The sequence below is a fragment of the Anopheles funestus genome, assembly GCF_943734845.2.
Source record: "Anopheles funestus chromosome X unlocalized genomic scaffold, idAnoFuneDA-416_04 X_unloc_4, whole genome shotgun sequence".
Taxonomy (NCBI): domain Eukaryota; kingdom Metazoa; phylum Arthropoda; class Insecta; order Diptera; family Culicidae; genus Anopheles; species Anopheles funestus.
This window is the reverse complement of record NW_026045165.1, coordinates 69,664-91,595: the sequence shown is the minus strand read 5'-3', so window position 1 is coordinate 91,595 and position 21,932 is coordinate 69,664. Positions and strand designations below refer to the sequence as shown.

Sequence of the window (21,932 nt, the reverse complement as noted above, 5' to 3'; positions counted from 1 at the left end):
ACCGAAATCATCATCTTTGGTTGCAAACTTCCAGTTTCCACCAACTTTGACCAAAAACATCAACTTTGACCGAAATCATCATCTTTGGTTGCAAACTTCCAGTTTCCACCAACTTTGACCAAAAACATCAACTTTGATCGAAATCATCATCTTTGGTTGCAAACTTCCAGTTTCCTCCAACTTTGACCAAAAACATCTGAACAAACTTGCGGAATTCGGATGCTGAATTTTCTTTCCAATAGTTACCGGGCGGGATTTTTAAGCGAAGAAGAGGGATTTTGTTTATTTGTTTTTCCTTTTATAACCTTTTCTCTGAGTGCCCACTGAGTGCCACCGGCACTCACAATACGACAGTTGCTGAAACTTGACGAAACCAGCAAACTGTCGGTTTATACCACTATTGTGATTCTTGTGTAAACATACTCCCCCCCATGACAGAATGTCATAACAAAGGCGAAAGGAACTAGCATGTGGTTTCACCGTCCGCTAACGGCAGTAAACAGATTTTGTTGATCGGACGAGTGATGATCCCTTTTACCGTTTGTAGTTTTACCACACGTGTGAGCTGGTCCTCTCCAGGATGAATTGCAACGATGCGTGCTAGGGGCCATCGGGTTGTTGGTAAGGATTCATCCAGTAGTATAACCAATCGGCCGGGGAGTATATCGTTGGTTCGGTGATGTCTCATGTTGTCTTTCTGCATTTCCTGCAGATACTCCGTAGCCCAATGCTTCCAGAATCGCTGAACGATTAGCTGCCACCTTTGCAGTTCATCGAGAGTGTACGCCTTCAATTTGGTATAGTCAGGAACAGGAACTGCGTGCATGGACGTACCGATGAGGAAATGCGCTGGGGTAAGTGCTGCCAGATCATTCGGGTCGTCGGACATAGGTAGCAAGGGTCGGGAGTTCATTGCCGCTTCGATTTGTTGAAGGATAGTGCAATATCCTTCGTATGACAGCCTCGAGCTGCCTAGATGACGATAGAGGTGTCGTTTGGCTGTTTTCACCGCTGCCTCCCATAATCCACCAAAGTGTGGAGCTTTGGGTGGAGTGAAATGCCAAGTGATACCTTTGTTGGCACAATTGGTGGCAATGATGTGCTGCTGCTGTTCGTCGTTCAGCATGTTGACTAGTTCGCTGAGCTCGTGCGCAGCGCCTTCGAAATTCTTTCCGTTGTCTGAGTGTATGTGCGCCGGTAAACCGCGCCGGGATGCAAATCGATGTAACGCCGCCAGAAAACCAGCTGTGGTGAGGTCTCCCACCAGCTCTAAGTGGACCGCTTTCGTTGCGAAGCATACAAATACGCACAAGTAGCTTTTAACAGCGGCAGCTCGACGATGTGCTGGTTTCAGATAGAATGGGCCAGCGTAATCCACTCCGGTTACGGAGAACGGCCGGCTGGGAATGACCCGAGGTGGTGGAAGTTGGCCGATTTGTTGTTGCTCGAGTGTAGGATTGTGACGTATGCAACGGAAACAGTTTCGCACGATTTTTTTCACCAAGCACCTTCCGTCTAGTGGCCAATATGCTTCCCTTATTTGCGACAGCAATAATCTTCCGCCGCCATGCATAAGTTGCTCGTGATAGTAGGTTGCAATTAGATGTGCGAATTTGTGCTTCTTAGGAAGTACTATGGGATGCTGGGATTGGTAGGGAAGCTGCGAAAGCTTCAATCGTCCTCCTACTCGTATTATTCCTTGCTCATCGAGGAATGGGTTGAGTCGCCGTAGTGGTGATTGTCTTCCTATTGCTTCACCTTTTGCCAGTTGCCGTAGCTCCGCTGAAAATGCATCTTGCTGTGCTAAACGACATAGCACAGTTTTAGCAGCTTCCATGTTTTCGGGAGTGATGACTAAAGGTGATGCGAAGTGTGTTGGTGTTCGTTGAGTGCGTGCCTTCTCCTTAGTGTTACGTGTGAAGCGAATGCAGTATGCAACGATGCGCAACAATCGCGTGTAGCTGGAACACAACGTAAACCAAGGGTTAGTGATGGTGTTTGCATAGGCAGCACTCACCTGACGAATTTCGAGATTCGTATCTTCAGCTGGTTCAGGATTACAGTTGGGCCAGTTGGATGCGGGTAGTGCTAGCCATTCCGGACCGCAACTCCACAGCTTGCTCTGCAGGAAATCTGCTGCTGACATGCCGCGCGAGACGAGATCGGCAGGGTTAGTTGAGCCGGGAACATGCCTCCACTGACGAGGATGAGTATAATGCTGCACCTCCGATACTCGGTTGCCTACGAACGTTGCCCACGTGTTGGGTGAGGCGCTGATCCACTTTAACGTGACGGTAGAATCGGACCAAAAGAATACTTCTGCTGCGTGTAGTCCCATCGCCTTCTTGACTCGATCGTAAAGATGAGCGCCTAATACTGCAGCACACAGTTCCAGTCGAGGTAGTGTGACACGCTTAAGTGGTGCCACTCGCGACTTGGATGAAAGTAAAGTGGTGCGAACTTCCCCTTGCTCACTTTCGCAACGAACATAAATGCAGGCCCCGTAAGCTGCTTCAGATGCGTCACAGAAGGTGTGTAACTGCAATTTACTACCAGGTAACAGCGCATAGCGATCGATCTTAAAACCGGATATGAGTGGCCAATCTTGCTGAATATTTTTCCATTTCTTGCAGATAGAATCAGGAACAAGATCGTCCCAACCAGCTTTCTGCAACCACAACTCCTGCATCAAGATTTTGGCTCGTACGACTATGGGAGAAATCAGGCCAAGCGGATCGAACATGCGGGCTATGTTAGAGAGGATGCTTCTTTTAGTAGGACTTGCTGTGTCGGTGTCGATTGCGGACTCGAATGATAGAACATCATGTTCTGGCTCCCACGAAACTCCAAGAGTCTTTACCGTTTCGTCGGGTATAAACTGTAGCGCTGACTGTGTGCCGATCTGATCCGCAGTTAGACCGGTAAGCACCTCTAATCTGTTTGAAGTCCACTTCCGTAATTCAAAACCACCCCTTGAAAGTAATTCATCTAACTCTACTCGTAGACGCCGAGCGCTTTCGATCGAATCCGCACCGCCTATGAAGTCGTCCACGTAGAAATTGCTCTTCAGAGCGGATGCGGCAAAAGGATATGTGGTTCCCTCATCGTTTGCAAGCTGCTGCAAGGTTCGAGTTGCAAGGAAGGATGATGGGGACAACCCATAGGTTACGGTGTTCAGCTCGTAATACTGGATCGGTGAACGCGCATCAAACCGGAAACAAATGCGGGCATACTTCCTATCGTCTGGATGCAGTAGTATTTGGCGGTACATTTTAGCAATGTCTCCAACAACCGCCACCTTATACGTGCGGAATCGTAGGATGATATCCAACAAATCATCCTGCACTGCAGGGCCGACACATAGCGCTTCGTTGAGCGAGTATCCCGATGATGTTTTCGCTGATCCATCAAACACCACCCTGGTTTTTGTTGTTGTGCTCGAAGCCTTGAATACGGGATGGTGCGGCAGATAATATGCTGATTCGTCGTCAGCTGGAGCTTGTATCAGCGACATGTGCCCTAGCTCTAAATATTCATGCATGAATTCATGGTATGCCGCTTTAACATGAGGATCGCGTTCTAGGCGCCTTTCGAGCATTGTAAAACGTCGTAGAGCTGATGATTTTGAAAAACCCAGCTTTTCTTCAAAGTCAGGCTGCTTTGGTAAACGAACAATAAAACGACCAGTATCGTCTCGTTGTGTTGTATCTTGGTATAATTTTTCGCAATACCTTTCTTCGGGGGAGTAACCATCTCTTATTTGTAATTCTTCCACTTTCCAGAATCGCTCGAGTGATTCTTCAAGCGTGCTCATGCAGACGACGGAAGATGCGTTGGAAGTTTCGGTGTTGTTATTACATGCTGATGCTGAGCCGGTCACGATCCAGCCGAACACACTTTCAATGAGGACAGGAAGGTTATACGAAATTTTATATTGCGCCCCGCTCTGGAAAAATGCATGATAATGCCGGGCACCGAGGATAAGATCGAGCGGTGCCGACTTATTAAACTGGGGGTCGGCAAGCATAAAATTCGGCGGAATTTGCCACTCGGCGGTGCGCACATCATGTGCTGGCAAATCCCCAATCAAATTGTCCACAATCAAGAAATCAGCATTCAGCTGATATTGGCCCGTTCGAGAGGAAATCTTCGCACACACCGATTTCCGCACCGGGGTGGAAGAGTGACCCGCACCGATGAGCGTTACGTTGACCGTATCAAGTTTCAACGCTAACCTCTGAGCAAGCCTGGTGCTCATCAAATCAGGCTGCGAGGCACTATCCAATAGTGCTCGCACTGGATGCAGAGTACCATGTGAATCAGCAACGTGTACCACGGCAGTTTGCAGAAAAACATGATCATATGTTTGCTGGCTTGCGTGTGCTGCTACGTGGTGTCTTTGGGTGTTTGTGGCGTGATCGTCTTTGTTCTGTGGGTGGCTTACCGGAACATTTCGCGCAGCTGGCATGGTGTTTGCAGTGGGAAGTGCTCCTTGTGCGTTGTGTACGTTGTGTAACAGTGTATGGTGTGCTGAGTGACAGTGTCTGCATTTGTATTGCGAGGAGCAATCGCGCGCTCGGTGGTTGTCCCGCAAACAATTTAAACATAGTTTATTGGACATGACCTGTCGATATCGTTCTTCCGGACCCATAGTCATGAATCGCGGACATTTCGTGATGCTATGCTCTTGCTGGCATATTATGCACCTACGTGTTTCGTGAGAGGTAGACGGAAAACTAGCCAGCCGAGTGAGATTCGATTGTTTGTGTGTGAAGTGCGTGTGATTTCCGCTAGAGGGCGCGTCGGTATTGTTTACCATCAGAGTTTCGAGCACTCGCATTCGGCGTTGCAAAAATTGCACCAAGCCTTCGTAGCTTGGATTTTCATTTGTTGATGCAAATTCCTCCCAATCGCGCAACGTTGTTGTAGGCAATTTTGTGCATAGCAAATGTTCTAATACGCTACTCCAAGCATCTGTATTTTCACCCAAATGGTTTAGCGTTTTCTTGTGCCGCTCGAACTCATCGACAAGATGGTGAAGGGTTGAGGCACTTTCCCGTTTCATGGTGGCCATTCCGAATAAGGCTTGCAAATGACGCTTTTTTAACAGGTACTCGTTAGAGTAACGCTCCGTCAGTATTTTCCATGCTATTTCATAGTTTGCGGCACTGATGGTGATGGATTCAATAACCTTAGCGGCTTCTCCCTTTAAGGATGCGCGCAAATAGTGGAACTTTTGGATCGGCGGTAGCTCGTGGTTATCATGTATTAAGCCCTCAAAAGTGTCCCTATACGTTAGCCACTGCATGTAATCACCATCGTATTCGGGAAGCGCGATGGTGGGAAGTTTAATGCCTACTAGGGGGCTCGGGCCAGCGTTTGGTATGGAACTAATGCTTCGAGGAACATGCACCCTTTTAGCCTTTAGCTGGGAATGTGCGCGTATCAAGCGCGGCTCAAAATCATCGCGTAAAGCGGCATTGTGCGCAATTTCTTCTTCAGTGATTGCCAAATCCTCTAGCTGACCTTGGATTTTCTCCAAGTCAATGGACAGCTGGTCGAACTTTGTTATGCGCGTTTCGACCTCGATAGCGTCTCGTTCCGGGAGAAAATCAAGAAGGAACTTCTCGTGGCGATCTAATGAGACCAGCAAAATTGCCCTTCGGGACGATAGAATGACGGCTGACGCTGGCATGATCAGACACGATGGAAATAGCTTCGGCAGCGGTAACGAAAAAACGGGAGTGTTGTGTCGCGATAAAATTTGCGTTATGCGTAGGAAAAAACAGGTCGCGAGAATCCGCAAATTAATAACCAGCAATTCGGCGTATCCTGGTCACGGCACCATGAACAAACTTGCGGAATTCGGATGCTGAATTTTCTTTCCAATAGTTACCGGGCGGGATTTTTAAGCGAAGAAGAGGGATTTTGTTTATTTGTTTTTCCTTTTATAACCTTTTCTCTGAGTGCCCACTGAGTGCCACCGGCACTCACAATACGACAGTTGCTGAAACTTGACGAAACCAGCAAACTGTCGGTTTATACCACTATTGTGATTCTTGTGTAAACAACATCTACTTTGACCGAAATCATCATCTTTGGTTGCAAACTTCCAGTTTCCACCAACTTTGACCAAAAACATCTACTTTGACCGAAATCATCATCTTTGGTTGCAAACTTCCAGTTTCCACCAACTTTGACCAAAAACATCTACTTTGACCGAAATCATCATCTTTGGTTGCAAACTTCCAGTTTCCACCAACTTTGACCAAAAACATCAACTTTGACCGAAATCATCATCTTTGGTTGCAAACTTCCAGTTTCCACCAACTTTGACCAAAAACATCTACTTTGACCGAAATCATCATCTTTGGTTGCAAACTTCCAGTTTCCACCAACTTTGACCAAAAACATCTACTTTGACCGAAATCATCATCTTTGGTTGCAAACTTCCAGTTTCCACCAACTTTGACCAAAAACATCTACTTTGACCGAAATCATCATCTTTGGTTGCAAACTTCCAGTTTCCACCAACTTTGACCAAAAACATCAACTTTGACCGAAATCATCATCTTTGGTTGCAAACTTCCAGTTTCCACCAACTTTGACCAAAAACATCAACTTTGACCGAAATCATCATCTTTGGTTGCAAACTTCCAGTTTCCACCAAATTTGACCAAAAACATCAACTTTGACCGAAATCATCATCTTTGGTTGCAAACTTCCAGTTTCCACCAACTTTGACCAAAAACATCAACTTTGACCGAAATCATCATCTTTGGTCGCAAACTTCAAGTTTCCACCAAAATTGACCAAAAACATCAATTAGCACCAAAATCAACATGTTTCTACTAACTTTGACCAAAATCATCAATTAACACCAAAATCAACATGTTTCTACTAACTTTGACCAAAATCATCAATTAACACCAAAATCAACATGTTTCTACTAACTTTGACCAAAATCATCAACATTGAGCGAAATCGATGGTTTTGTAGCAACTTCGACTGTATTGTGTCATTTTCAACCAACATTGACCAAAATCATCAAAATTGACCACAATCATCAACATTGACCGAAATCGATGGTTTTCTACCAACTTCGAATGTATTGTGTCATTTTTAACCAACTTTGACCAAAATCATCAACATTGACCAAAATCATCAACATTGACCAAAATCATCAACATTGACCAAAATCGATGGTTTTCTACCAACTTCGACTGTGATGAGACATTTTTAACCAACTTTGACCAAAATCATCAACATTGACCAAAATCATCAACATTGACCAAAATCATCAACATTGACCAAAATCGATGGTTTTCTACCAACTTCGACTGTGATGAGACATTTTTAACCAACTTTGACCAAAATCATCAACATTGACCAAAATCATCAACATTGACCAAAATCATCAACATTGACCAAAATCGATGGTTTTCTACCAACTTCGAATGTATTGTGTCATTGTTAACCAACTTTGACCAAAATCATCAATTTTGATTACATACATCTAGTTTCTACTAACATTGACCAAAACCATCAATTTTGGTCACAAACATCTAGTTTCTACTAACATTGACCAAAATCATCAACTTTGGTCATAAACATCTAGTTTCTACTAACTTTGACCAAAATCATCAACTTTGGTAGGAAACATCCATTTTCTACTAACTTTGACCAAAATCATCAACTTTGGTAGGAAACATCTAGTTTCTACTAACTTTGACCAAAACCATCAATTTTGGTCACAAACATCTAGTTTCTACTAACTTTGACCAAAACCATCAACTACATCCGCGTATGTAGAATGTGTGCGAGCATTTGTGCGATGCTATTGGCCGCAAACAATCTTCCTCTCTGTTTGCCACAACATTTTTCACTATTTCCAATGTTTTTACCTGCATTGGAACAGGTGGTTGAAAATGTTATGCACAGGTATATTTATATCCGAAAAATAATCTGTTCAGTGCCCTTCTTCAAAAGAACGAATTGATGGACAAATTGAAAGACATCTGAGCACATCGACGTAAAACAACTTATGGTAGCTAATGAACAGATCTATCCAAATCTCTGTTACAATTGAAGATCCATTGGAAACTGACCGAGTTATAAGCATACAAAGTGGCAAAATGAGGAATTTTTTGTAAAAATCGAGAAAATGTGAAATCTTTGTATCTCGAATAACATTTGACACAGACATCTTAGCACATTGGCATGGAACATCTTATGGTAGCTAATGAGCAGATCTATCCATATCTGTGTTACAATTGAAGATCCATTGGAAACTGACCGAGTTATGGCAGGTGACAGAAAAAGCTTAGGTCGCGAATAACTTTTTTGTCCGACATCGGAGCACATGGTCGTTGAAGACTTTTAGCTTGCATTCGTCGAGATCTACCCAAATCACAAAGAAAATCCAAAATCGGTTGGTAAATGACTGAGATATGGACAAAAAAAAGAAGTTGAAATGCGAACCGCGAGAAATCAGCCTGAAGGTAGGCAATTCGTATAAGCCATTCAATGTATTAGAAGTTACTTTTTCGAATAACTTTTTCCACAGACATCTGAGCTCATCAACGTAAAACAACTTATGGTAGCTAATGAGCAGATCTATCCAAATCTGTGTTACAATTGAAGATCCATTGGAAACTGACCGAGTTATAAGCTTCCAAAGTGGCAAAATGAGGATTTTTTTGTAAAAATCGAGAACATTTTAAGTCTTTGTATCTCGAATAACTTTTTCCACAGACATCTTAGCACATCGGCGTAGAACAACTTATGGTAGTTAATGAGAAGATCTATCCATATCTGTGTTACAATTGAAGATCCATTGGAAACTGACCGAGTTATAAGCATCCAAAGTGACAAAATGAGGATTTTTTTGTAAAAACCGAGAAAATTTTAAGTTTTTGTACCTCGAATAACTTTTTCCACAGACATCTTAGCACATCGGCGTAGAACAACTTATGGTAGTTAATGAGAAGATCTATCCATATCTGTGTTACAATTGAAGATCCATTGGAAACTGACCGAGTTATAAGCATCCAAAGTGACAAAATGAGGATTTTTTTGTAAAAACCGAGAAAATCTTTTAACCGAGTTAAGATTTTAAAAACATTAAATGTACTGGAAAGAAGTTTTCATTCCTGCCGGCAACAATTACGGTGCAGCGGAATACAATTCGTTTATTTTTTTTATCACATTGCTTACATTCGAACCCAATCGGCTCAATCGTCCTTCACTTGCTTGGTATGTGATAATATGTGTAATTATCATGCACATTAACGATATCGTACACCGGAAGGTTACGGTGTAAAATATAATTCAATTTTAGTGCCATGCGGAAAATGTGCCGAACTTGTCCGCTACACCTAATGAAAGCTTAATATTGTACCCAAACGAAAGCTTTACATCAAAAGCTCTGTGATGCGAGAGCTTTTCCATATGCATTGGAACCATTTGGAAAGCTTTACCGCCATTTGCATTGGGTGTGTAGTAAAAGTGATGTCAGTAAAAATGTCATCGCAGATTCATAACGTAATAATGTTGAATTATGCATATATTTTCGGCTCAACTGTCATTTATTGGGTTTGTTGACAATAATATATGCAATTGTGTGTGCACATACATTTTTTACCCATACGCGGAACCTTCCGGCGTAAATTGCAATTCAATTTAAGCCAATGTTTTAAATTGCATTTTGATTTCATGTTCATTACAGTATTCCACTTATTATGTGTGGAAGTGTGTGATACAATTAAATATACATTTAACAAATCGTGAAGTTTTCTGCAAGAATATATGCAAAACTGTTTGTAATGGCAACCGTTCAAAATATGGGCGTGCGGTTTTTTATTATTTAATTACATTAAATTGTATTTTATCAAATGAGCCCATTCAGGTGTTCCACCACTCTCTGTTGCTCTCTCGCACTGATTGATCGAATCGTTCCCATGCGAAAGAATGGGAAGCAAAGGTTTGATTTATTTTTTGTTAATACTGTTCTAAATCGGATTTTGGTCGGTTGTTATGATCATTGATTGTGGAAAATTGGTTGAAATAAAGTTTGATAGAAAAGAAATAATTTAATTTAATTTATTATAATTTAATTTATTATAAATTAATTTATTTTAATTAAATTTAATTTAATTTAATTCCATAACATTTCATTTCATTTCATTTCATTTCATTTCATATCATTTCATATCATTTCATATCATTTCATATCATTTCATATCACTTCATGTCATTTCATGTCGTTTCATGTCGTTTCATGTCATTTCATGTCATTTCATGCACAGCAATATCGCGCGCGCGCAAGCATGCTCACTCCCACAGCAACAGCTGATCGAACATATGGCACAACCCCCACCCACAAAAAACAACACCGGCAACAGCTGTTGATACGGTGCGCGCTCCGTTTGCCTTAGCGCGGTATCGATGTGAAAGAAAGGGAAGCAAAGGTTTGATTTATTTTTTGTTAATACTGTTATAAATCGGATTTTGGTCGGCTGTTATGATCATTGATTGTGTAGAATTGATTGAAATAAAGTTTGATAGAAATAAAATAATTCAATTTAATTTAAAAGAATTTATTTTAATTTCCTTACGAAAGAAATAATAGAATTTATTGTAATTTAATTGCACTTTATGTCAATGCATTTCATTTCGTTCAATATCACGCGCCGCAATAACGCGCGCGCATAAATACGCACGCATGCAACCGCACGCAACAGCTGATCGAACATATGGCACAACCCCCACCCACAAAAAACAACACCGGCAACAGCTGTTGATACGGTGCGCGCTCCGTTTGCCTTAGCGCGGTATCGATGTGAAAGAAAGGGAAGCAAAGGTTTGATTTATTTTTTGTTAATACTGTTATAAATCGGATTTTGGTCGGCTGTTATGATCATTGATTGTGTAGAATTGATTGAAATAAAGTTTGATAGAAATAAAATAATTTAATTTAATTTAAAAGAATTTATTTTAATTTCCTTACGAAAGAAATAATAGAATTTATTGTAATTTAATTGCACTTTATGTCAATGCATTTCATTTCATTCAATATCACGCGCCGCAATAACGTGCGCGCATAAATACGCACGCATGAAACCGCACGCAACAGCTGATCGAACGTATGCCACCCACCCCCACCCACACGCGAAAAACACCGGCAACCGGCTGTTGGTACCGTGCGCGCTCCGTTTGCCTTAGCGTGGTATCGATGTGAACCGTGCCGCGGTCGAGGTTGAAATGAGCTCGTCCAGGTGGGTTTCCCCCACTCTCGCGTTTTCTCCCGCGCACTAATTGGTCGAAGCGTTCCCATACCGAAGAGAGGGAATGGCAAATGTTGGCTGAATTGTAAATGGTATGTCTGAAATCGGATATCCGCTTTAATAGAAATTAATATTTATTTTATTTAAAATTAATTACACTAAATAAAATTAATTTCACTGCAATGCACATAAGTTAGATTAAAAGGAGTGTATGAAGGTGGTTTGAAATTATTTAATGTAAAATGTTAATAAATGTATTTATTTATTTAATTAATTATTGGAATTATAGTGAAGTGTATTAAATTGCTTAAAATGAAATAATTGTTTAAATTTATTTATTCAATGAAGTGTTAAGAAATGTGAAGAATGTATTGTAATTTATATTGTTTTTTAATTTATTAAAAACTTAATGTAATTTTTTTTAATTAAATTCAATGTAATGCAATGTAATTAATTTTCAATAAATTTAATTTAATTTAATTTCGTTTAATTTTATTTTAATTTATTTTAATTTACTTCAATTTAATTTAATTTAATTTAATGTAATTATACTTTTATTAAATTTAATTTAAATTTAATTTAATTTAATATAATTGAATTTATTTGAAATTAATTCAATTTAATTTAATTCAATGTTATTTAAGTTAATTAAATTTAATATAATTTAATTTAATTCCATAAGATTTCATTTCATGTCATTTCATGTCATTTCATGCACAGCAATATCGCGCGCTCGCGCATGCGCACTCGCACAGCAACAGCTGATCGAACGTATGGCACCCCCACCGAAAATAAACATCACCGGCAACCGTCTCTTTTTTATCGTGCGCGCTCCTTCCTGCCTTAGCGCGGTATCGATGTGAACCGTACCACGGTCGAGGTTGAAATGAGCTCGTCCAGGTGGGTTTCCCCCACTCTCGCGCATGCGCACTCGCACAGCAACAGCTGATCGAACGTATGGCACCCCCACCGAAAATAAACATTACCGGCACCCGTCTCTTTTTTATCGTGCGCGCTCCTTCCTGCCTTAGCGCGGTATCGATGTGAACCGTACCACGGTCGAGGTTGAAATGAGCTCGTCCAGGTGGGTTTCCCCCACTCTCGCGCATGCGCACTCGCACAGCAACAGCTGATCGAACGTATGGCACCCCCACCGAAAATAAACATCACCGGCAACCGTCTCTTTTTTATCGTGCGCGCTCCTTCCTGCCTTAGCGCGGTATCGATGTGAACCGTACCACGGTCGAGGTTGAAATGAGCTCGTCCAGGTGGGTTTCCCCCACTCTCGCGCATGCGCACTCGCACAGCAACAGCTGATCGAACGTATGGCACCCCCACCGAAAATAAACATTACCGGCACCCGTCTCTTTTTTATCGTGCGCGCTCCTTCCTGCCTTAGCGCGGTATCGATGTGAACCGTACCACGGTCGAGGTTGAAATGAGCTCGTCCAGGTGGGTTTCCCCCACTCTCGCGTTTTCTCCCGCGCACTAATTGGTCGAAGCGTTCCCATACCGAAGAGAGGGAATGGCAAATGTTGGCTGAATTGTAAATGGTATGTCTGAAATCGGATATCCGCTTTAATAGCAATTAATATTTATTTTATTTAAAATTAATTACACTAAATGAAATTAATTTCACTGCAATGCACATAAGTTAGGTTAAATAGAATGTATGAAGGTGGTTTGAAATTATTTAATGTGAAATGTTAATAAATGTATTCATTTATTTAATTAATTATTGGAATTATAGTGAAGTGTATTAAATTGCATAAAATGAAATAATTGTTTAAATTTATTTATTCAATGAAGTGTTATGAAAAGTGAAGAATGTAGTGTAATTTATATTGTTTTTTAATTTATTAAAAACCTAATGTAAACTTTTTTAATTACATTCAATGTAATGCAATGTAATTAAATTTCAATAAATTTAATTTAATTTAATTTAATTTAATTTAATTTATTTCAATTTATTTTAATTTACTTTAATTTAATTGAATTTAATTTAATGTAATTATACTTTTATTAAATTTAATTTTAATTTAATTTAATTTAATATAATTGAATTTATTTGAATTTAATTCAATTTATTTTATTTCAATTTAATTTAATTTAATTAAGTTAAATATAATTTAATTTAATTCCATTAGATTTCATTTCATGTCATTTCATGTCATTTCATGCACAGCAATATCGCGCGCTCGCGCATGCGCACTCGCACAGCAACAGCTGATCGATCGTATACCACCCCCACCGAAAATAAACAACACCGGCAACCGGCTCTTTCTTATCGTGCGCGCTCCTTCCCACCTTAGCGCGGTATCGATGTGAACCGTGCCGCGGTCGCGATTGAAATGAGCTCGTCCAGGTGGGTTTCCCCCACTCTCGCGCATGCGCATGCGCACTCGCACAGCTGATCGAACGTATGCCCACCCCACCGAAAATAAACATCACCGGCAACTGTCTCTTTTTTATCGTGCGCGCTCCTTCCCGCCTTAGCGCGGTATCGATGTGAACCGTACCACGGTCGAGGTTGAAATGAGCTCGTCCAGGTGGGTTTCCCCCACTCTCGCGTACGCGCTCGCGCGCTGGCTCTAGATTGGCCCGTTCCGTGGCGTACTAATACATGCTCATAAAAAGCGTCAAACCCGTTTCTCGCTTTGCACGCAACGTGCACAAAGCGGAGAACGGGTTCGACACCACTCGCCCCCGTGTAGCGATAGGAAAACGTTTACCGGTGTTTGTAAATATGCTCATTTTTTGCCGGATTTAAGCGTTCTGATTGGCTGCTAACGCTAGTATGGAAACGTAAACGCCCAGCGTGACGATTTGAGCGGGATGAAGCGATCTGAAACCCCAGGCGCGGGAACGGCTCATCCGAAAAGCGTTACATTAACGAAAATATATATTATGACTAGCTTAAACTCCGGGCCCGGTAGATTACAGGGCTACGCACGATAAGGGGGTGTAAGAAGAAAGGGGATGTGAGAAGATAGGGGATGTAAGAAGATAGGGGATGTGAGAAGATAGGGGATGTAAGAAGATAGGGGATGTGAGAAGATAGGGGGTGTGAGAAGATAGGGGGTGTAAGAAGATACTTTGACTACAAACATCTCGTTTCTACTAACATTGACCAAAAACATCAACTTTGACTACAAACTTCGAGTTTCCACCAACTTTGACCAAAAACATCAACTTTGACCGAAATCGATGGTTTTGTAGCAACTTCGACTGTATTGAGTCATTTTCAACCAACATTGACCAAAATCATCAACATTCACCAAAATCGATGGTTTTGTACCAACTTCGACTGTATTGTGTCATTGTTAACCAACTTTGACCAAAATCATCAAAATTGACCGAAATCTATGGTTTTGTACCAACTTCGACTGTATAGTGTCATTGTTAACCAACTTTGACCAAAATCATCAACATTCACCAAAATTGATGGTTTTGTACCAACTTCGACTGTATTGAGTCATTGTTAACCAACTTTGACCAAAATCATCAAAATTGACCGAAATCTATTGTTTTGTACCAACTTCGACTGTATTGTGTCATTGTTAACCAACTTTGACCAAAATCGATGGTTTTGTACCAACTTCGACTGTATTGTGTCATTGTTAACCAACATTGATGAAAACCATCAATTTTGGCTACATACATCTAGTTTCTGCTAACTTTGACCAAAACCATCAATTTTGACTACATACATCTAGTTTCTACCAACTTTGATGAAAACCATCAATTTTGACTACATACATCTAGTTTCTACCAACATTGATGAAAACCATCAATTTTGACTACATACATCTAGTTTCTACCAACATTGATGAAAACCATCAATTTTGACTACATACATCTAGTTTCTACCAACTTTGACCAAAACCATCAATTTTGACTACAAACATCTAGTTTCTACCAACATTGATGAAAACCATCAATTTTGACTTCATACATCTAGTTTCTACCAACATTGATGAACACCATCAATTTTGACTACATACATCTAGTTTCTACCAACATTGATGAAAACCATCAATTTTGACTACATACATCTAGTTTCTACCAACATTGATGAAAACCATCAATTTTGACTACATACATCTAGTTTCTACCAACATTGATGAAAACCATCAATTTTGACTACAAACATCTAGTTTCTACCAACTTTGACCAAACCCATCAATTTTGACTACATACATCTAGTTTCTACCAACATTGATGAAAACCATCAATTTTGACTACAAACATCTAGTTTCTACCAACTTTGACCAAAACCATCAATTTTGACTACATACATCTAGTTTCTACCAACATTGATGAAAACCATCAATTTTGACTACATACATCTAGTTTCTACCAACATTGATGAAAACCATCAATTTTGACTACAAACATCTAGTTTCTACCAACTTTGACCAAACCCATCAATTTTGACTACATACATCTAGTTTCTACCAACATTGATGAAAACCATCAATTTTGACTACATACATCTAGTTTCTACCAACATTGATGAAAACCATCAATTTTGACTACATACATCTAGTTTCTACCAACATTGACCGAAACCATCAATTTTGACTTGATACATCTATTTTCTACCAACATTGATGAAAACCATCAATTTTGACTACAAACATCTAGTTTCTACCAACTTTGACCAAACCCATCAATTTTGACTACATACATCTAGTTTCTACCAACATTGATGAACACCATCAATTTTGACTACAAACATCTAGTTTCTACCAACATTGATGAAAACCATCAATTTTGACTACAAACATCTAGTTTCTACCAACTTTGACCAAACCCATCAATTTTGACTACATACATCTAGTTTCTACCAACATTGATGAAAACCATCAATTTTGACTACAAACATCTAGTTTCTACCAACTTTGACCAAAACCATCAATTTTGACTACATACATCTAGTTTCTACCAACATTGATGAAAACCATCAATTTTGACTACATACATCTAGTTTCTACCAACATTGATGAAAACCATCAATTTTGACTACAAACATCTAGTTTCTACCAACTTTGACCAAACCCATCAATTTTGACTACATACATCTAGTTTCTACCAACATTGATGAAAACCATCAATTTTGACTACATACATCTAGTTTCTACCAACATTGATGAAAACCATCAATTTTGACTACATACATCTAGTTTCTACCAACATTGACCGAAACCATCAATTTTGACTTGATACATCTATTTTCTACCAACATTGATGAAAACCATCAATTTTGACTACAAACATCTAGTTTCTACCAACTTTGACCAAACCCATCAATTTTGACTACATACATCTAGTTTCTACCAACATTGATGAACACCATCAATTTTGACTACAAACATCTAGTTTCTACCAACATTGATGAAAACCATCAATTTTGACTACATACATCTAGTTTCTACCAACTTTGACCAAAACCATCAATTTTGACTACATACATCTAGTTTCTACCAACATTGATGAAAACCATCAATTTTGACTACAAACATCTAGTTTCTACCAACATTGATGAAAACCATCAATTTTGACTACATACATCTAGTTTCTACCAACATTGATGAAAACCATCAATTTTGACTACATACATCTAGTTTCTACCAACTTTGACCAAAACCATCAATTTTGACTACATACATCTAGTTTCTACCAACATTGATGAAAACCATCAATTTTGACTACATACATCTAGTTTCTACCAACATTGATGAAAACCATCAATTTTGACTACATACATCTAGTTTCTACCAACATTGATGAAAACCATCAATTTTGACTACAAACATCTAGTTTCTACCAACATTGATGAAAACCATCAATTTTGACTACAAACATCTAGTTTCTACCAACTTTGACCAAAACCATCAATTTTGACTACATACATCTAGTTTCTACCAACATTGACCGAAACCATCAATTTTGACTACATACATCTAGTTTCTACCATTATTGATGAAAACCATCAATTTTGACTACATACATCTAGTTTCTACCATTATTGATGAAAACCATCAATTTTGACTACATACATCTAGTTTCTACCAACATTGACCAAAACCATCAATTTTGACTACATACATCTAGTTTCTACCAACATTGATGAAAACCATCAATTTTGACTACATACATCTAGTTTCTACCAACATTGACCGAAACCATCAATTTTGACTACATACATCTAGTTTCTACCAACATTGACCAAAACCATCAATTTTGACTACAAACATCTAGTTTCTACCAACATTGATGAAAACCATCAATTTTGACTACAAACATCTAGTTTCTACCAACTTTGACCAAAACCATCAATTTTGACTACATACATCTAGTTTCTACCAACATTGACCGAAACCATCAATTTTGACTACATACATCTAGTTTCTACCATTATTGATGAAAACCATCAATTTTGACTACATACATCTAGTTTCTACCATTATTGATGAAAACCATCAATTTTGACTACATACATCTAGTTTCTACCAACATTGACCGAAACCATCAATTTTGACTTGATACATCTATTTTCTACCAACATTGATGAAAACCATCAATTTTGACTACATACATCTAGTTTCTACCAACATTGATGAAAACCATCAATTTTGACTACATACATCTAGTTTCTACCAACATTGATGAAAACCATCAATTTTGACTACATACATCTAGTTTCTACCAACATTGACCAAAACCATCAATTTTGACTACAAACATCTAGTTTCTACCAACATTGATGAAAACCATCAATTTTGACTACATACATCTAGTTTCTACCATTATTGATGAAAACCATCAATTTTGACTACATACATCTAGTTTCTACCAACATTGACCGAAACCATCAATTTTGACTACATACATCTAGATTCTACCAACATTGACCAAAACCATCAATTTTGACTACATACATCTAGTTTCTACCAACATTGATGAAAACCATCAATTTTGACTACATACATCTAGTTTCTACCAACATTGATGAAAACCATCAATTTTGACTACATACATCTAGTTTCTACCAACATTGACCAAAACCATCAATTTTGACTACATACATCTAGTTTCTACCAACATTGACCAAAATCATCAATTTTGACTACATACATCTAGTTTCTACCAACATTGACCAAAACCATCAATTTTGACTACATACATCTAGTTTCTACCAACATTGACCAAAACCATCAATTTTGACTACATACATCTAGATTCTACCAACATTGACCAAAACCATCAATTTTGACTACATACATCTAGTTTCTACCAACATTGACCAAAATCATCAATTTTGACTACATACATCTAGTTTCTACCAACATTGACCAAAACCATCAATTTTGACTACATACATCTAGTTTCTACCAACATTGACCAAAACCATCAATTTTGACTACATACATACATCTAGATTCTACCAACATTGACCAAAACCATCAATTTTGACTACATACATCTAGATTCTACCAACATTGATGAAAACCATCAATTTTGACTACATACATCTAGTTTCTACCAACATTGATGAAAACCATCAATTTTGACTACATACATCTAGATTCTACCAACATTGATGAAAACCATCAATTTTGACTACATACATCTAGTTTCTACCAACATTGATGAAAACCATCAATTTTGACTACATACATCTAGTTTCTACCAACATTGATGAAAACCATCAATTTTGACTACATACATCTAGTTTCTACCAACATTGACCAAAACCATCAATTTTGACTACATACATCTAGTTTCTACCAACATTGACCAAAACCATCAATTTTGACTACATACATCTAGTTTCTACCAACATTGACCAAAATCATCAATTTTGACTACATACATCTAGTTTCTACCAACATTGACCAAAACCATCAATTTTGACTACATACATCTAGTTTCTACCAACATTGACCAAAACCATCAATTTTGACTACATACATCTAGATTCTACCAACATTGACCAAAACCATCAATTTTGACTACATACATCTAGTTTCTACCAACATTGACCAAAATCATCAATTTTGACTACATACATCTAGTTTCTACCAACATTGACCAAAACCATCAATTTTGACTACATACATACATCTAGATTCTACCAACATTGACCAAAACCATCAATTTTGACTACATACATCTAGATTCTACCAACATTGATGAAAACCATCAATTTTGACTACATACATCTAGTTTCTACCAACATTGATGAAAACCATCAATTTTGACTACATACATCTAGTTTCTACCAACATTGATGAAAACCATCAATTTTGACTACATACATCTAGTTTCTACCAACATTGACCAAAACCATCAATTTTGACTACATACATACATCTAGATTCTACCAACATTGACCAAAACCATCAATTTTGACTACATACATCTAGTTTCTACCAACATTGACCAAAACCATCAATTTTGACTACATACATCTAGATTCTACCAACATTGACCAAAACCATCAATTTTGACTACATACATACATCTAGATTCTACCAACATTGACCAAAACCATCAATTTTGACTACATACATCTAGTTTCTACCAACATTGACCAAAACCATCAATTTTGACTACATACATCTAGTTTCTACCAACATTGATGAAAACCATCAATTTTGACTACATACATCTAGTTTCTACCAACATTGACCAAAACCATCAATTTTGACTACATACATCTAGATTCTACCAACATTGATGAAAACCATCAATTTTGACTACATACATCTAATTTCTACCAACATTGACCAAAACCATCAATTTTGACTACATACATCTAGTTTCTACCAACATTGACCAAAACCATCAATTTTGACTACATACATCTAGTTTCTACCAACATTGATGAAAACCATCAATTTTGACTACATACATCTAGTTTCTACCAACATTGACCAAAACCATCAATTTTGACTACATACATCTAGTTTCTACCAACATTGATGAAAACCATCAATTTTGACTACATACATCTAATTTCTACCAACATTGACCAAAACCATCAATTTTGACTACATACATCTAGTTTCTACCAACATTGATGAAAACCATCAATTTTGACTACATACATCTAGTTTCTACCAACATTGACCAAAACCATCAATTTTGACTACATACATCTAGATTCTACCAACATTGACCAAAACCATCAATTTTGACTACATACATCTAGTTTCTACCAACATTGATGAAAACCATCAATTTTGACTACATACATCTAGTTTCTACCAACATTGATGAAAACCATCAATTTTGACTACATACATCTAGTTTCTACCAACATTGACCAAAACCATCAATTTTGACTACATACATCTAGTTTCTACCAACATTGACCAAAATCATCAATTTTGACTACATACATCTAGTTTCTACCAACATTGACCAAAACCATCAATTTTGACTACATACATCTAGATTCTACCAACATTGACCAAAACCATCAATTTTGACTACATACATCTAGTTTCTACCAACATTGACCAAAACCATCAATTTTGACTACATACATCTAGATTCTACCAACATTGATGAAAACCATCAATTTTGACTACATACATCTAGATTCTACCAACATTGATGAAAACCATCAATTTTGACTACATACATCTAGATTCTACCAACATTGACCAAAACCATCAATTTTGACTACATACATCTAGTTTCTACCAACATTGACCAAAACCATCAATTTTGACTACATACATCTAGTTTCTACCAACATTGATGAAAACCATCAATTTTGACTACATACATCTAGTTTCTACCAACATTGACCAAAACCATCAATTTTGACTACATACATCTAGATTCTACCAACATTGACCAAAACCATCAATTTTGACTACATACATCTAGTTTCTACCAACATTGATGAAAACCATCAATTTTGACTACATACATCTAGTTTCTACCAACATTGATGAAAACCATCAATTTTGACTACATACATCTAGTTTCTACCAACATTGACCAAAACCATCAATTTTGACTACATACATCTAGTTTCTACCAACATTGATGAAAACCATCAATTTTGACTACATACATCTAGTTTCTACCAACATTGATGAAAACCATCAATTTTGACTACATACATCTAGTTTCTACCAACATTGATGAAAACCATCAATTTTGACTACATACATCTAGATTCTACCAACATTGACCAAAACCATCAATTTTGACTACATACATACATCTAGATTCTACCAACATTGACCAAAACCATCAATTTTGACTACATACATCTAGTTTCTACCAACATTGATGAAAACCATCAATTTTGACTACATACATCTAGATTCTACCAACATTGACCAAAACCATCAATTTTGACTACATACATCTAGATTCTACCAACATTGACCAAAACCATCAATTTTGACTACATACATCTAGTTTCTACCAACATTGATGAAAACCATCAATTTTGACTACATACATCTAGTTTCTACCAACATTGACCAAAACCATCAATTTTGACTACATACATCTAGATTCTACCAACATTGATGAAAACCATCAATTTTGACTACATACATCTAGTTTCTACCAACATTGACCAAAACCATCAATTTTGACTACATACATACATCT

At 38.1% G+C, this 21,932-nt stretch overlaps 1 protein-coding gene and 1 long non-coding RNA gene across 13 annotated transcripts in view; one reads left to right on the top strand and one right to left on the bottom strand.

Moving 5' to 3' along the window:
* Nucleotides 1-463: 463 nt before the first annotated feature.
* Nucleotides 464-5,695, bottom strand: LOC125773557 (uncharacterized). The gene is made up of 2 exons (XM_049444399.1): nucleotides 4,987-5,695; nucleotides 464-4,296 (listed from the first exon to the last, which is right to left on the bottom strand). Exons 1-2 carry the CDS (start codon nucleotides 5,693-5,695, stop codon nucleotides 464-466), a joined length of 4,542 nt encoding a protein of 1,513 aa, XP_049300356.1.
* Nucleotides 5,696-6,071: 376 nt separating this feature from the next.
* LOC125773561 (uncharacterized) overlaps nucleotides 6,072-21,932 on the top strand; it is an 80,018-nt gene continuing 64,157 nt past the window's right edge. For all 12 annotated transcript variants that reach the window (XR_007420206.1, XR_007420209.1, XR_007420200.1 and 9 more), the window contains exon 1: nucleotides 6,072-9,982. This is a non-coding gene — a long non-coding RNA (uncharacterized LOC125773561). The remainder of the gene's footprint in view (nucleotides 9,983-21,932) is intronic.

What these genes read in the sequence shown, in the direction of transcription:
- LOC125773557 (XM_049444399.1), bottom strand. Translation starts at nt 5,695, where the DNA reads ATGCCAGCGTCAGCCGTCATTCTATCGTCCCGAAGGGCAATTTTGCTG. An exon ending in GAAAACGCTAAACCATTTGG is followed by an intron (nt 4,297 to 4,986) that starts GTGAAAATACAG and finishes CTCTGCATCCAG; the next exon opens with TGCGAGCACTATTGGATAGT.